This window comes from Argopecten irradians, chromosome 3 (assembly GCF_041381155.1).
Source record: "Argopecten irradians isolate NY chromosome 3, Ai_NY, whole genome shotgun sequence".
Taxonomy (NCBI): Eukaryota; Metazoa; Mollusca; class Bivalvia; order Pectinida; family Pectinidae; genus Argopecten; species Argopecten irradians.
Window position 1 is genome coordinate 46,147,745 of NC_091136.1, and position 18,126 is coordinate 46,165,870.

General features: G+C 34.5%; 2 protein-coding genes across 4 annotated transcripts; one reads left to right on the forward strand and one right to left on the reverse strand.

Annotated features, from left to right (window-relative positions):
* Nucleotides 1–580: 580 nt before the first annotated feature.
* Nucleotides 581–8,272, reverse strand: LOC138318797 (solute carrier organic anion transporter family member 4A1-like). Its single transcript, XM_069261496.1, has 12 exons — nucleotides 7,740–8,272; nucleotides 6,761–7,086; nucleotides 6,391–6,597; nucleotides 5,979–6,081; nucleotides 5,499–5,620; nucleotides 4,115–4,236; nucleotides 3,203–3,341; nucleotides 2,743–2,941; nucleotides 2,234–2,381; nucleotides 1,647–1,834; nucleotides 1,250–1,314; nucleotides 581–879 (listed from the first exon to the last, which is right to left on the reverse strand). The coding sequence occupies exons 1-12, from the start codon at nucleotides 7,814–7,816 to the stop codon at nucleotides 581–583; spliced, it is 1,995 nt and encodes a 664-aa protein (XP_069117597.1). The 5' UTR covers nucleotides 7,817–8,272.
* A 4,443-nt stretch (nucleotides 8,273–12,715) lies between these two features.
* LOC138318800 (translin-associated protein X-like) lies at nucleotides 12,716–17,628 on the forward strand. Of its 3 annotated transcripts, none has more exons than XM_069261501.1 (4): nucleotides 12,716–12,835; nucleotides 15,419–15,605; nucleotides 16,180–16,313; nucleotides 16,998–17,628. In XM_069261501.1, the coding sequence occupies exons 1-4, from the start codon at nucleotides 12,796–12,798 to the stop codon at nucleotides 17,546–17,548; spliced, it is 912 nt and encodes a 303-aa protein (XP_069117602.1). In that variant the 5' UTR covers nucleotides 12,716–12,795; the 3' UTR covers nucleotides 17,549–17,628. The 3 variants fall into 3 exon arrangements, with proteins under 3 accessions (XP_069117602.1, XP_069117605.1, XP_069117603.1); XM_069261504.1 differs by having other exon boundaries at nucleotides 12,816–12,907; XM_069261502.1 differs by lacking the exon at nucleotides 12,716–12,835 and adding an exon at nucleotides 13,631–13,658.
* The last annotated feature ends 498 nt before the right edge of the window (nucleotides 17,629–18,126 follow it).

Here is an 18,126-nt window from a genome sequence, read left to right on the forward strand (position 1 = left end):
TTAAGAACACAGCTTTTTTGTATTTAATTTAAGGCATAGTGTGATTTAGGTATATGAGCAAAACAAAAACTTTCCTTGCCAATAAATACGGTTTTATTATGCAATATATATTGTCGCTAAAATTTGTATTTAAATATTCAATAATTCAATCTTTCCTCATTGTATATTTCCAAGTTTGCCGTTTTCAACAACTACTTTCCAGACTGTAAACACTTACACACTTTAACATGGCGATTCTACATTCGTTGCCTGTCGTGTCACAAGATTTTCTTAAAGCATAAATAGGGAAGAGATACCGATCATTTCTGACATTATTTCCCGTAACTAACAAATATTTTAGGGTGAAATTCTTTTGTACACATCTAGCTATATCTTCATGACATACATATGAAAATTACATTAAACATATAATGTAACCATATATACTCATAAAACAAACCAATAAGCAAAAAACAAATACAATTTACGTACTATCTTTATCCTCGGATTTATAATTGATTACATAAGGTAAAATACATTACAGCAAAATACACTAAAAGATAATTCCCATACACAATTGCATGTAACGGGATTAACGGGGTTACAGTTTGGTAGCATGTATTATTTTGTTTTGATCAACACAAGCAGTGATAGAAGGAATATCCGTTGATTTCGACATATCATCAAACTTGTTAGTTGATGGGGACTTATACACTTTGTAAGCAATAAGAGTAAATATAACGCCCATAAACTTCAGCGTCGCCATCCAAGCCATGAGACGCAGACTCAGGTCGAACTTCTGATAAGTCCAACATGATCCGGTTTTTCCACATGTTTCCTGCCATACAGAACATGCGCTGTCAATCAATGCTCCCAATAATATTGGTCCAGGTGTGGTGCCTTATAAATCAGATAAACAAAATGATACACTACAAATACAATCAGGATATATGGTGGTAATGAAACTATTTATCAATAATAATAGTATATATTATTTCTTGTGTTAGATATTATCTGATTCCATATACATGCATCTGTAATCAAGTGGATATGATATATCTTTGACTACGGGAACCTGAACTATTATCTTCAAACCATTTATGTAACCATCAATAATCAATGAAATGTTTTTCAAGAAATACAATAAAACTAATAGTTTAAGCTTGCTTTATACTTACTTATGTACGTACCAAACAAACACAAACAATAATTAATGTCTTACTTCTAAAACATAAGACAGGTTATGAATATACAGCAACATCGTACGTACCTAAAAGTCTAGTCACAACCAATTGTACACCCAGGGCGAGGGACCTCTGTTGGAAGCCAACACATCTGTTGATGGATAAAATTTGTTCATCAAATAAATTCATGCTGATCTAAATGCTTGGGGTGTAAAACCAAACGTTATTATAAAAGAGAATATGATCTGTAAACTTTGTAGCATATTACAAATGCAGTGTGTTCAACGACTACATGTTCCTATTAGGTGTTTTAGTTCTACCCTGGTAAATGAGAAATACATAACAGAATAACCTATGTAAGGTACGCCTGTTTTAGGATATTATCGTCAATTGATTACTTGGTAATTCTGCAACTTCTAAAAATATATCCCTTTCCAATTTAAATTGAAATTAATTACTTCCATAGATTTAAAACTAATTTACCTGAACGTGGACGTCGTGATGGCAGGTACAGTCATGAATGTGAATAACATGATAAACAGTAGTAGAATAAAGAAAATGTAGAACCAGGGACACTGATCCACACACAAGCCTCCAATAGCATCACTCTGTATATCCACCGTGGAAATAGCATCAATTCCCCCTGATATACAGCTACAGTTGGAATACTCCTTCAAGTATAACAAGGAAGACAAATGTTGCTTCACAGTTTTTAAATCATTGTAATATAATGATAGCTTGTAATATGGTTAGTTGCAATGCGTAAAATCACTTTTCGTTCCGTCTTTCGTTCTGGTACAATACCGCTTATGCATGTATGAGTGTTGATATAATCAACTAATATAGCAAAACGATTACAGTGCTGACCATAAAATATACACATACCAATATAGTTTAGATACAAAAATATAATCTACACAGGTTTGGATTGACCAAAAATTAATTTTTGCACTGTCTCCATACTTATCAAAGTTAAAACTTTGAATGTTAAAACATTCCAAATTGACACAAGCTAACTGTCATTACTTGTTGATTGAGATTTCGTTAGCTCTCTGTTGATGCTAACATACCTTGACATCACCTATGACACTGATAGCCGTGCACCCGGCATGGCAGGGTGTAAAGTAGACGGTAAAGTTACCGTCACAAACAGGTTCGTACCCGGATGTAGAACAATGGCAGCCTTTGTTACAATCAGCTGGTAATCCATTTGCAGAACTGAAGGAAAATTTAAAAAAAAAATACATATATCAATTAAAAAATATTGCGATTAATATCACGTAAGATTGATTAAGTTTATAGGTTGTAATTGTCACAATTTATGAATCTTTACTTTTAAAAGAATAATTACTTCCCTGTCTCTATAAAATGCCTAGCCTGTTGTCTATCCCAATTATTAATGTATATCTACCTTTAAGTGTATAACTAAATGTATTAACAAAATAAATTTTAAATGTTTAAAAACAAACACAGGAATGGATACACTCATACTGACGATGCATAATGTACATGTACTGCAAAAACTTATTCTTCCATATTCCCTTGACATCCAATATCAGTTTGGATGATTTGATCTCACCTCTGATATTTATAGTTTCCTGTAATTCCAGCTAATGGTCGGCTAGGACAGTTGGCAAGGAACGACGGGGCAAAAAGCATGCATATAAACATGCAGGTCCCAACGAACCGGATTATCCCTTTGAATTCCCATCGAAACTTTTTGACCAGATAGCCACCTAGAAACATCCCACCGCCAGATCCAGGAATAGTAATTAAACCTGTAAAGGCATTATGATCCACACTAATAATTTGAAGTTAAAAACAAAAAGTATACATATAAGAATATGCTCACCAAATGTGTGTAAGCTCCAAAAAGGTACAGTTCTAAAGCATTACTGCACATTGTACGATACATTCAGGTAGTCATTGGATAAGTTCTTTTAATCAAGTAAACGATCTTCTTACACAAAACACAATCACAGATCCATTATTAGTGTATGAAGGTATCCAAGAAAAAAAGATAGTGATGGAAATCTTACCCATTATCAACCCTGCGCTAGTAAGATCCACATGGTACATTTCCTGTATCAACTTAGATCCGAATGTGGCTAGTCCGCCTACGAAGAGGGCTTCTGTAGTGGAGGACAGGCAGACAAAGAGAAACGCTGGGTTCTTTACCTGGAAGTGTGGTTACTTATATTAGCACATTTGAACAATATATACCAATATAATTAACGAAAAGTCTGTTTGCATCACAAAGCTGTTACGTCCGATTTCATCTTGTGATGAAAGGCAATCCAAATGAAAACTTAAAACCACATCAAATACAAATGAATGGAAGTGTTTGTATCATAGGAACAGCTGGACGAATAGAAGCAAGCAAATGTTATTACTGCAATTTGGTTATATATTCGGGTATTCATATTCACTTGAGTGCCCGTTAAGGGCCCAATACCTTTGCAAAACAAAGTTTTTTTCTTAAAAAATTAATAATATATGAAAATGTATATTAATGGCCTACACCAACCAAGTGGAAGTTTCCCTGTGTAAACTATGTTAACAGTGAAGAACCGACGCGCGGTAATAAGGACGACGGCGGGAAACATAAAACGACCCCTTTATGAAAATTACCATTTAATTAATTTATATTAAATTGTTAAAAAGGTAATGATAAGTGTAGTATTAACGATAAATTAATAATTTTTGTGGCTCTATAAAATTATCAATTTCGTTTTACACTTCCATTTCAAAAACTAAAAGCCGTTTTGGAAAGGTAGTGGCCCTTTAAATCGCAAAAGACGAGGAGGATTGTAAATATCTTTATAATATGAATTACAAATATGCTTTATGGTCTTGCTGTAGAATGCCTACTATATGTTTTACCGTGAAATTTAGATTTGAAGTATTAAATGGGAATGTTTTGTTTTTTTGTTTTTTGTTTTTCATTTTACCAATAGAAAGAAAGACCTCGGGAAGTCTCTCCAGGATTTGCCAAAGTTTGGTCTAGTAGTCAGCTCATCATCCCCGGCGTTGTGCGTCTCCACTTTGCGTAACTTCTGTAGTTCAGTATGACCTGCAATATTTTACCAAAGACAGATTAAACTTTGAAAATACTTGCCATTACAAAAGTACGAAATGCTGGAATATAGAAACAAAAGCACATACCAATATGAATGGCAAATCATTTCATGCCCAAGGGCGTATCAAGAAATTAATCACAATACTGACACTTTAACAACAAATAAAAGTATATACGTCATTAGAATGCATAGGAAATGTTAGGAAAAAGACATAGATACATATGTATTTTTAAATCACGCGATAAAAGATACACAACTTAATATTACAAAGGCAAATGCTCTATAGACTCGAAATTTTCTTTGTTTTGTTCCTTTATATCCAAGAATCTATATCCAATCAGGATATACAAAACATAAGTTACACTGTACCTCAATACCAGAAGTGTTCTTTTGTATGCAATGATATCGAAAAATACTTAGTAAGTAACATCAGCCATGAGAAACCAACAGGGCCAGACTAAACTTAACGCAATATTTTTAAGAAAGGTAGGGAACAATGACATTACTACTCCTCTCGCTGATAATAATACACTATACATACAACATGCAATGGTTGATCCACCTACATCCACACCGCAACCTTATAAACTCCATCCCTCCACAATCAATTTCATCTTGCGTAAATGAATGAAACACGCCAACATAGGCCTAACAATGAAATCGCTATGGCAGCAAGACATTATGAAACGGTGCAAATAACGTTAAGCTGAGTTAGAGACAATTATTACGAACAAAAAGACTGTGAACATGACTTATCTTTTGATATCAAATTAAGCAATACTATGAAGGTATGCGCTAAAACCTAATCATATACCACACATCTAAGAAATAGAAACACCAAGCAAAATGCTTTAAGACGCAACTCGGCTTTCTTTCCATACAGAACCACATATTTAATCCCCTTATGGGTACCTTAGATAAATTGATATCGGATGTCATGCCCCACGTTTTATTACCTCCTAGCAAACATTTTAAGCATGATTGCATTTTAAGTAAGGTTCTACAAATAGGCTGATGAAAATCACTTCCAATATCTCGGCGCAATCTTCGCAAGTTTCCTACAATTATGCAAGCTTATACAAAATCTAATCCCCTACATCTTGTTACAAAAAATATAAATGTTGATATATTTTCAAAAAGCATATATGGTGATCATTAAGTAAATGTAAATATACAAACACAAAATATATGTTACTTTATCAAAAGGATCGACGAATAGATAAAATAAATTATACTGGTATTTTGATATTCTGACCTGGAAGTTGTTTTGGGTAGCCAAGAATTGGGATGCCTATAACCAGGAAAGAGAAGAAGGCTATCACTATCCCGATCCACCAGGCCCCCACCCACTGAGGATCGGCTGGGGTGAGGGGCACGCTGTGGATTAAAAAGTATTTGTAATATACGGATAACTGTAACGTGTGGTATCTTCATTATAAACTTATTGTTTTAGTTTCGGTATTTTCGGTCTTTCAAAATTTTACTAAGAACAAAGAATTAAAGAGACTCTGCTTTAAAAGAAATTAAGAAAATAATTATCTTTTCTGTCTTCAATGGAAAGTTTAACTGTTTGTCCAGATCTACTTACCAAACGACACATACATACTTAATATACTTTCTATTTGTGCGTGGACACTACATAAACAAACATCTTTATTGTGACAAGAAATGTTCCATAAGCTATAACATATCTGTAAAGTTATTTCGCATTGTGTTCGATAGGAGTTTTACTTACGACATAGGATCCACTTTGTTTACATCAACAAAGTAGGACAACGTTTGTCCTCCAACTATGTATCCAATAGCGACGCCAACAGCAGCTGAACACATTGAGCATCCTACAGAGATATAAAAACCATTACTTAATTACCACCATGATGAAAAGAAGAACTAATTTACCAACCATGAAGAAACAACAAGTAAACCTAATAAGTTTCCTCTTGGCCTCTTGTAGAAAGAACAAGAACAAAGTAGAACCTCGAACCATGTGTTCTGGAAGAGCAAGCGTTATATGCATTAATTACCACCAGCATACCTAGAATAATTATCTATATTTACAATATATATAACTACATTTCTATGGATCATAGAACTGGTATTAATCAAAACAAATATTTGCAGATGAAAGGGATAAATAGAGTTAATACCTATATAGAATGACGTCATTTTGGGTTTGCAGTTGTCATCCACATAGGTTAATCCAATGGTAAACATGGGAACTGAGCCGATTCCCAGAAACGCTTGTCCAATTAGAAAACATGCGTAGTACCCGTCGTATATAGCGTTGTCTTGTGTTTCGCCTTCGCATTCATTGGTAACATTGACGCACAGATTTTGTGTTCCGTTCAAACCACCTGCAAGGTAGGAAACAAGTTTGGGTTCTTTGTTATGGTTTTGCAGTGATAACTCAAGAGGTTAGTTTGGTTGTATATTGTGTGGTTTTGACGATGTATCCATGGGATCAACACTGTGCACATGATTGTCAAAATAAACTATTAAAACTAAACTTAACCTTACCAGAAGTCGTGTATGTATATCTGTCCCCGACAAACTGCGGTAAGGAGAATATGAGACTCCCTATTGACATGAGAAACATCCCAGCTGCCATAATACGGGGCTTGTTTCTCTGGCCTCCGTAGTAACTGATGAAGATGAGCACTACTAACGCCCCAAAGTCATTAGAACTGGCGATGATTGAGGACCGTGAACTCGACATCTCATACCGCTTCTCCAGGGACGGGATGATGACGTTGATGACGCCATTCACGATGAATCCCTCGAAAAAGTTGAACACACACTGCCAAAACACGTACCATCGGATGCTGTTGAAAACTTGCAGGAACCTGGTGAGGGATGAACATTCAATTTTCAAACATCGTAGCCTTACTTTTTTTTTTATTCAAATGTATCTTTTTCTTTAATTTAGGTAACAAGCGCCTGCCAAACAGTTGATTTAAAATCCTGTGTGATATAAACGGCACATATAGTACGTAATAATACCCTGCTGTCTCGTGTCCATTGCATTTTCTAAAAGGCGACTAAATTTGAAATCCTATCTTTTCTCTTCTCCCTAACTGACCTTATTCTTTCTAACGTCTCCACTGACACGGCCTAACTTGTTTGTCTTGAGTTGAGCGTTCGACCCTGTGATGAAGGCTATGGGTTCTCTCGCATGGCCGAGACACACAATGTAGTCTATAAATCAAAATGTGGTAGTTTCTGTTCCTTCTTAGCGCTCAACATAAAGTGGTTTCTGTCCGTCCGTTGTCAGTACATGTGTGTATAATTTTAAAGTGATCGGATGTTTGTGCTGTTTGGTGTCTTCGGTATATGATATATAGCACTATACGAAGACAAAAGTCCCACTGTTTCATAGAATACAACACAAATATGCCGCAAATGTGTGCTAGAACATACATAAACAAACATATATGTATAAACAACGCTTTGCACATCGTAACTTTATTAACCATATGCTTGGTTTGGTCACACTTACCCCGGTCTGAACGTCCGACAGCCATACCGCTCCTCTACAGATACTACAGTGTCTCCTGCCTTGGAATTATTGGCCATTTTACAAACGACTGTATATTTATGAAATATAGTGTCCACTGGTCTGCACTCCGCAGTTATATTAAGTCCATGAATATGTCATATCCAAGCATTTGATATATCCACGGGTAATGCTGAATGGTGTGATAAACAAAAAAATGATTTAAGGTAAGAACAATGTTGCTGTCGTGATTTCTGAGATACAATTATGGTATTGCAACCCACAACATTGATGGCCAACTTTGTACAAAAAGCTGGTTAGATATAATTATATAATAGATACCTTTTTAGGATGATCACGTTTAACAGTTTGTAAGGCGCGACTTTTCTCTGGATGATTACTTGTAGTCCGTTGTTGTAAGACGCGACCTTTCTCTGTAGGATTATATAATTACTTGTAGACCGTTGTCTGAAGTCAGTAGTTTACTTATTGTGAATGTAGTACATTTTATATATACATACCGAGTATAGACAAGTCTGGTGCCTGGCGAAAACATGGCCCAAGGCGAGATAGTTTGTTTGTATTTACTCATTATACGGTCAAATATCTATCACCATGAAATCTTTATAAAATGTTAGACGAAATGACCTTCGTCCACTGTAAATGACCTATTCAAACACAAAGATCATTTTACAGCGAGGCAACGTTGTTTGTTTATGTTAAATATGTTTATTTCAACTGGACATCTGTATACATTACACCATTATATAAAGTGCATATATTTTAACTTATCAAATACTTTCTGTTCATCGAACAACTTTTCATTTTCGATAAATTATTGTTTCCATTCACACTTTGAATATTTACATATAAAAAATAACAATTTAGTACACAAATATGTGAATGTAGCAATAAGCCCTACCATTGCCGCATTCTCGATACAGATCTATACATTGTAACTCATTTTGGTATGTCCTCGTTTATTATCAAACTGTGGCGTTTGATTGCGGTTTTTATTATTGAAATAAATTATGCTTGTCGATATATAACAACTTTAATTTCTATTTATGTGTTTAGATCAATTATGATGTGGTTGTAAATATCAATGAATAGTTCAATTTAGTTTACCATAACCACACTTCAACCTTTTATAACGGTCTGAAAACACTTAACATCATCGACACACATAATATTTGACATGTCATACAGTAACAAGTTTAATAGTTAGCTACGGTGGTGACATACAAATTCGAATAAGAACAACTTCGATTATCTATTGACAACATTATTAAAATTACTCACCGGTGCCGTGTCTGAATTAGCAGTGTTGAGAGGACTTAGTTGCGTTTGCGTTTACAAGCCTATAACATACATACATGTAACATGCATGTGCTGTATAGAAAATGTATTTATCCCATAACTATGCATATTTCACAATGGAAAACCGATGTGATAAATTTCATAGCAGTTGGTTATCGTTTATGTTTACACACTCCAGTGTGTAAACACCTACGGCGCCTCTGATTGGTCAATTCCAAGATCAGGTAGTTGCTTATTCAAAGTACATTTATAAAACAATAGAATATTGGCTCTCTATTTAGGCACTATATTTTATGGTGGAAAGATACATGTATCACTACACAATGTATGGTGGTAAGTTTCCCAGAATGAAGACGAGAAAATTGTCACCACGATATAACTATAGAGTTAAAGTTATGGGATAAATAAGTTCCCCAACGCGTGACTGTTGTTTATCATGTTTATCTAAACTCTCGTTAGTTAATTTTCTCGCTAAAGCTCGTGTCTTTTCAAAATTTGAAAATTAACTAACTCGAGTTTGATAAACATGATAAACAACAGTCACTTGTTAGGGAACCTCTATTTATCCCATAACTATGCATGTTTCACAACGGAAAACCGATGTGATAAATTTCATAGCAGTTGGTTATCGTTTATGTTTACACACTCCAGTGTGTAAACACCTACGGCGCCTCTGATTGGTCAACACAAAGATCTCTTGATTCCGATTGGCTCTCAACTTCGGGCTACTTTTCATAGCGCATTTTATTTTGAATAGCATTGTATTTACTGTTATAACAGGTATTTGCTCATTCAAAGTATTAAACAATAGAATATTGACTCTCTATCTAGGCACTATATTTTATGGTGAAGAGATATCACTGCATATTGTATCGTGGTAAGTTTCCTTGAATGAAGACGAGAAAATGGTCACCACGGTATAAATAGAGGTTAAGTCATGGGATAAACAAGTTCCCCAACGCGTGACTGTTGTTTATCATGTTTATCTAAACTCTCGTTAGTTAATTTTCAAATTTTGAAAAGACACTCGTTTAAAGCCGCATAATCCGTATCTTTCAGGGTCCGTAAATCAACAAAAGAAAATTAGGGTACATATATTATAAAAAGTTATCAACTTTCCCCTTATTACACACCCAAAAAGTCCCGAGTTCAAAAGAAATTAATGATTAAAAATTCGATATCCAGAGTATTTGAATATGCATTGTCAATCGTAGACGATCACGTGACTTTCCAGACAAACGAAATGGCGTGCCCAGTCAAAAGTGTGTCGTTCATGTTAGCGGTCTTTTCAAAATTTGAAAATTAACTAACTCGAGTTTGATAAACATGATAAACAACAGGCACTTGTTGAGGAACCACTATATTAGTCCCAATCTTATTCTCTTATAAATCACATAGTTGGTGTCATACATATAAAACTGGGTTAATTTTAGATTTCGAAACCCATGAAGTAAAGGTTGTATACGTTTGATTAGTTGGTAATCACAATAAGGTTTACACATTGTGCACTAGGTATTATCGGCAGGTAAACGTTATATTATATTACAAGTTATATGTGTGCTATCGTGTCAGTTCAGTGTCCGAAATGATCGATGACCTGCGTCCCTTGTTAGTGAGATGACATATGCATGTACAGCGAAGCCCAGGGAATGTGAAAGGTTCATGCTATCTAACATAGTTCTATATATATAAATGACGCTCAAGTTGATTTCAGGACCAAGTTTTTCAAAAGGTTAAGCTAAACACACTTTGACAGAAAGTTATAATTATCTGAGAATAAAAATAAAACTCGCATGTAAAGACTTAATGAAAATTGACAGTTTTCAATTTTCTAGCAGTCGGTACAATATATTATTACACCGAGGAAAAACATCAACTTTAGCGGAACGACATTATTGTCTCGGCAGTTTACAGTGTAGTAGGCATATTTATAGGGTCTAACCTGATTTTAGTCCGCTAAACCTGCCTATATAATTAGGCTTTTTAATTTATTTTTTTGCCTAATTTATTAAAAAAATAAATAAAAACAATAATATAGGCAGGTTTAGCGGACTAACCTGGTTTAAACATGTTATACAAGTTAAAATGAAGCGTTGAATCGGTCAAAAACAGTGAAAAATCGGATATTTTCACTCAAAATTTACTGTGGTAGAGGTAATATGCTTTTATTCGGAGTAATTGACTACTTATATATTACCTTTATGAGATAACACCGGTTTTGTCAATATCCTGCAAACAAACAGTTTATCGGACACAAGTATACACTCCATGCCGTAGGCTGATTTACATGAGTAACCGATGATGTGGGATCTAGAGTTCAGCTTGTCCTGTCACTTGTGGATCAAAGAAAGGGCTCCATTTTACCAGAAACATATATTTGTATTGATGCAAAAATATCATTTTTAAAAGAATACACTTAAAAGTATTTAGCCAAGGTTAATGCCTATAAACCGGAGGTCCCTCTGCATGTCAACAAATACAAAAAAAGGAGTTTCCAATCTCTATACATATGTATGTTTCTGATTTTACGCATTGTCACGCAATGCGTAAAATGGGTACCTTTGGTCCACAACAGCACAAAATCAAGCACATCACCATATGACTTATATTCTATTTTCAACATGATTTAAACTCCTCTTTCCAAAAATCCACAGTACTTATTTCCAGAAACATATATACATAGAGATTGGCAACTCCGCCATTTTTACGATCAGCAGATGTACCTTGATCTGTATGTGCTTAGGGTTTTTTAGATAAACTTTTAAAAAGTTAAATACAGCAGAATAACTTTGGTATGTTATAAAAGTTCAGTTATTTTCAGATGGTTTGAATACGATTTTGGATAGAAAAAATATGCTTTAAAACTTATTTATTAATAAAACAAAATGCACTTCCGGTTTTGAAAGTCTGGTTTTCGAAAAACCTGGTAAAATGGCTGATTTTCATGCTTTCAAAAATCATATCAAATAAATCATATCAAATAACATCAATCGGGAAATCTGGTCACATCAAACCTTGATATAATGTTTAAAATTTGTATTTATGCAAAAATATCATGTTTAAAAGAATACACTTAAAAGTAGTTAGCCAAGGCAAAATGCTTATAAACCGGAGGTCCCGCTGCCTGTCAACAAAGACAAAGAAGGAGTTTCCAATCTCTATGTATATATGTTTCTGTTATTTCTTAGAACTGGGCCCAGTTTCATCAGAAACATACTGTATATATATATATATTTATATATGTTTCGGGTTCAGTGAACAATCCCCTTAACTTTTTAGTAAAATTTCCCATAGGAAAGCATTACAGACTTTAAGGAAGGCATCTTAACTTAAGATTTTTTCCTTAACTTTTGTAATGCTTTCCTCTGGGAATATTTTTAAAAGTTAAGGATTTCCTAATAAGTTAAGAAATGTTCATGAAACTGGGCCCTGGAAAAGCTACAGTAGCCTATATCAGAGATTTAAATAGTAAATCTCTGCCTATATCTAGTCATAGGACAATTTTTGAATAGGCCTATAGCTACAGTTAAGCTTTTTGGGTGCAAACCAATGACGTAGATATTTATAAATCCTGGGTGCATATTAAGCAAAAGAGGGAAAAGTACCAGCGTTACAACGTCTTGTAATTTTGAAAATTGCCGGGAATCAGTCTGTCTGATTACATATTAGTTAGGACGTAATCGTGGTTGCTTCTGCTCTTTGTCAACTTTCATACTCGATTCAAACATTCAGTTGACCAATGCGACTTGCAATGGCCGACTTGGGAAAACAACAAGGCGGTAAATACTATAGACTTTTCTGATTAGTTTTTTCCGATATCCTGGCATCAGATCGTCAGTACAAAATTTTCAGTCAGTAAACACAACTTAATGTGACAAAAGATCGTGTTTCACATAGGAAGCATGTGTCTTGAAAAAATGTATCACAAGAAAGTTGCGGTGGTGTCGTGATAGAACGAATATACCTACCCGGCCTACTATAGCTTTCGGCCGGGTACGAATTGGTCCCTATGTGTCGCAATGGAGCACTGCCTCTAAAAATCACTCGGGCATAGTTTTCTATACTTTTTTTGTAGGTTTCCAATTATTTCATGCGTATACATGCATTTACATATTATTTTTGTCCAAAACAAACATAACTACCATTCTTAATATCTACCGTACCGCTCACAAGACGTCAAATTCATAATTTGTGGACTTGACGTATAAATTCCCTTCAGAAAGACCTTCATATGTATTATGTAAAAAAAAAATAATGCTTCGATGAGAATATTTTATGTGGTTCAGTTTTATTGCCTAGTAGGTAAGCGATATCAAACAAGTAAAAATGCAAACAAACGTTTTATAATGGTTTGCATAATCATTACTTTGCTCCATTAGCAGTAATAGGCACCAATTGTAGCTCTAAAGACGACACCATTTTCTGTCAAAAAGTCAATTGAGCTACAATATTGCAGCTAGTGTCGTGATGATGGTCTACTGCAAGTGTTACAAACAGACAGAGCGCTGTTAGCACGGCTAGACACCTTTAAACAATAGATTATACATATTAATGTAATGACAAAGAACGTAAACTGACGTAAAAACAAAATGACATCAAAGAGTGCATGTTTTCTATAGCTTCAGTTTTCATTTGGTTATCTCATGTTTATCAGCTGTTTATTTTAGAAGAAAAACAACATACAGATGAATTATACCAAGCACGTGGTCTTTAGAGATAGTGACCTGTACATGACTATTTTGATATTGCATCCCTTATCAGGGTCAGATCAAAAAGAGGGATAAATTAAGTCCCAAGCTAAGGGCTGTGAGTCTGTGACATGAGGGATGTGACCATCACTAGAGCACAGGGCCATGTATAGTCTCTATATAAAAAAAATAGCCAGAAATACATATAAATAAATACTGGCTATTTTTTCATATAGAGACTATACATGGCCCTGTGACTAGAGCATGCCTGCTCAGTATGGGACCCTTATAATAAATCAGACATCAGTAAAATTGAAATGGTACAAAGAAGAGCAGCAAGATTTGTCACCAACAAACATAGAAACACCTCCAGTGTTGGTGACATGATACAACATCTAAACTGGCGCTCTCTAGAACAACGTAGAAAAGACATGCGTCTAACCATGCTTCATAAGATAACACATAATATAATAAACATTAGAAAAGACTTACTTGTCCCTCCAGTATGCAACACACGACATGCACATCTGTACACATATCAGACTCATTCATGTAGAACACAAACACGTAAATATTCATTTTTCCTAGAACCATAACAGATTGGAATTCCTTACAACCACAAATTCTCTCAAACCCTTCAACTACAGCCTTCAAATCAGCAGTCCTTTCTGCCTGTTAAACTTTAACTTTTTTTTTTTTTTTAATAACACTCACTCCAATATTGACATAAACTTCAGCTTGATGAAGGTGGTCAGTACAATATAGATGTAGATAGATGTACTAGATATATGGTGTGTATCTAAATATTTGTCAAGTTTTTAGGCCTATCCAGAAACACATATACTAGTATATGTATATATGTTTCTTGCCTATCATATGCCTTTTTTCATATATTATATATTAGTCATACCTTTGAATGTTACCGGTAATGAAAAAAAAACCATTAATATTTGGATTTTTTCCCCCGAAATCATCTAGCACTTCCAAATCCAAAATCTCAAATTCTTCAAAAAAATGATGTCAGAAACATATATTGCTCTATGTATATGTTTCTGTTGATATGTAGCAGAAATGATTATGCAATAATCTTACAAATACTGTAAGAAATTAATTAAATTTAATCTTGTTGTTGGAGGATGTAATATCCCCCCTGGACTATCTTTAAGGAAAACTAAAGGCACTTCAGGAGACACAGGTAATTAAATTCTTTGATGTAAATCGAGTAACAGTACTACACTATAGTTGACTGTGTTGCTTTGAAGGTGGGCGTCGCTCTCTCTGTAATCTTCAAGGGAAGTCTCTACAGGACTGTGATTGGTCAGTGTTTTTCTCCTGAACTGCCTCCAGTTTAACAATGAGATAGTCCAGGTGTGGTTTCCGATATAACATCAGTGAGAGATAACCCTGGAGTATTGAAGGTGGAAATAACTTGTTAATGGATATTTTGTATGTTTTCAATCGGCCACCGTAGAAAGGCATTGCAACTTTGGCTAGTGACTAAAAATTATCTACACAGAATGATTTCAAGAAATCCAAAATACCGGTGACCAGAAATTTTTGAAAAAATGTCAAAATGAATGAAATTTATATAGTGTCTATATTAAAATAATTCGGAATGTTACTGGAAATAACAGTATATGGGATGTTTTAAATTATTTTTCATCATATTTTTAGTGAAGCGTTCCAGAAAGGGAGAGCCTAAAGTACCTGTGAATGAGAATTCCCCAGTCATCAAAGCATTCAGAGTATACCAGTCAGAACTAGATGCAAGACATGACAAACATGAGCGCCTCGTCAAAGTCAGCAGGGATATTACTATAGACAGCAAAAGGACAATATTCTTACTACAGAGGGTTGCAGGGTAATCATTTTAAATGCAAATCATTCCTGTCCTATCTATGATATTTATAAGTAATTATAACCACCAGTAAAAGTATTGTAAAAACACAATCATATACATTGATGCAACAATATGTACTAATGGTATTGAATGGTACATGCATCGATGTATGTGGTTTCGAGAACATTCATGTAGTTATCTCCTTGAACAAGCGCGGTAGTAAGTGATTGAGTGATACAATCAATGTAGCCCTCCAAAACATGAGACCAAGGAAGATGAAGGTTATCATAAATTAGTAGTTACTACTCAGAAAGCTCACCGTCAACTATATTTGCAGTGGAATCCATCGCCATAAAACCATGTTTCATTGGACTACACTACAAATAATTACATATATCAACAAATGTAGTGTAGCATAGTACAATCGCCAGATTTATTGAAATCCACAAGGGAATTTGAAAATTGCTTCAAATTATCTATTAAAAAAAGTCTTGTCCATTGTTTAATTGTTATACATATGTATCATCATTCATCTTTTAGATACATGTATTTCTTTCCTGTTTAGTTTTTACAAGTATCATGTTTTATATTTCAGGTCAGACTCGGAACTTTCAGTATTGGAGGAGGCTACAGATAAACTCAAGCAGATACAACAAACAAAATTTGCTTTGATAGCCAAAGAATTACAGGGTGAAGACCCCTACCGATTTATCCGAGCCTATTCACCAGGTATGACACTTTATTAAAGACTGTAGGTAGTGGTCACAGGGAAACAATGTTATGTCAATACCCGATAGAAGATCAGTTACAAAAGTCGTACCTTAAAAATTATTTAAGGCTGAAGTTAGATCCATAAGTAAGAATTTTTAGTTAGAAATGTCAAATAGCAAAAACTAAAATGTTGACCCACCTCACAGTTCTCGCTACATTTCTTAATAAGATAATAGTTTTGTGACTGGACAACAGCCATAGTCTTTCTTAAGGTAAAAGCAGCTAATATCTATAAGGTGAGGCAAGTAACTCCTTAATTAAATTTTTTCTAACCTGTTTTCTAGGGTAGTTATGACAAAGTTTGGTCAAGTGGAGTTTTGTTATGCATTCAGAAATAACCATGTGTATCAAAGTGTATTACTGTTGATATTATGTTCATCAGTACACAAAGAAATCCAAATAGGTTGTGCCTTGAATTGTATTTGTGATCAGTATTTTTATCAGTTTATGCTGTTTATTCATAAAAAACAAAATTACTTTACATTATGATTTAAATTGCATTGATTTAATGATATTAATATCGAAATTTTCTTTCATTTAATAATTGTAATTTCATATTTGAAATATGCTAGCTTGTTATTATAAGTTATTTAGACTTAATAATGATGTTGATCAACATTGTTCTTTTCGCACTTTTAACAGGTCTTCAGGAATACATTGAAGCAGTCTCATTCTTCAACTACATGAAGTGTAAGGAATTGGTGTCACTAGAGGCAATCCAACAAGATCTGGTTTTTCCTGATATTGACAATGAACAAACAAGTGATTCAAATAGCCAATCGGAAATTGATCAGTCGCAGGCATGCAGCACTGCCACAAGCAAACCAAAACCAAAAGGCACAATTGAAGTGCATGTTCCACCAATTGAATACATGCTGGGCGTGGCTGACCTCACAGGAGAACTGATGCGATTAGCTATAAATAGTGTGGGGGCTGGAAATCTGGATATACCATTCGAAGTGTGTAAATTTTTGAGAAAAATGCAGTCAGGATTTCAGTCTTTCAGTTATGTCTCCAGGGAAGTAAAAAAGAAACTCCACACACTAAATCAAAGTCTGCAGAAGGTAGAAACGGCCTGTTATACCCTACAGGTTCGTGGCTCAGAGATTCCTAAACACATGCTTGTCGACGTCCTCAGTGCTCCCATGAGTGATATTCATATGTACACGGACGATCAGTCTATGGATGAGTAACAGATATATCATTAAAGATTCTGTATTACATGTGATCTGTTTTCATATGTGCATTAAAACTTTCACTCCGCTACCAACAAGATTTATTTTTATTATTCAAAAATGATAATAGAAAAATCTTTGTTAGGCTTTTCTTGCGTGCATCAAAGACAAAACAAAAACAGCCAGTACTGTAGTCACTTGTACAATTTGTCAGGACTATAGATCTTGTACGATATCTCCTGAGGCATATGGAACATTACAAGTTGGAAATGATAGATGTTGAGAAAAAAACATACATCTATGCAAGATATAAATGCAATGCTATTTCTTCAAGCAGCAGTAGTAATTGGAAGAGTTTGAAAAAAGTTTAATACATTAAATAGAGAGTTACCTCCCTTTATCTAAAGTGTAAATGACTCCCAGGAAGATCAATTTGCCTACCGTAAAATAATCTCTATAGCTTACATATTGCATTATTGTAAGGTGATAACAAGAACAAGAGCTCCCAGAGGGATCTTGGCGCCCACCAAAGAATGATCTATGTATGACAATTGAAAGAGGGGTCGTTTCTCTGCTTTTCAAACTTCAACTATCAA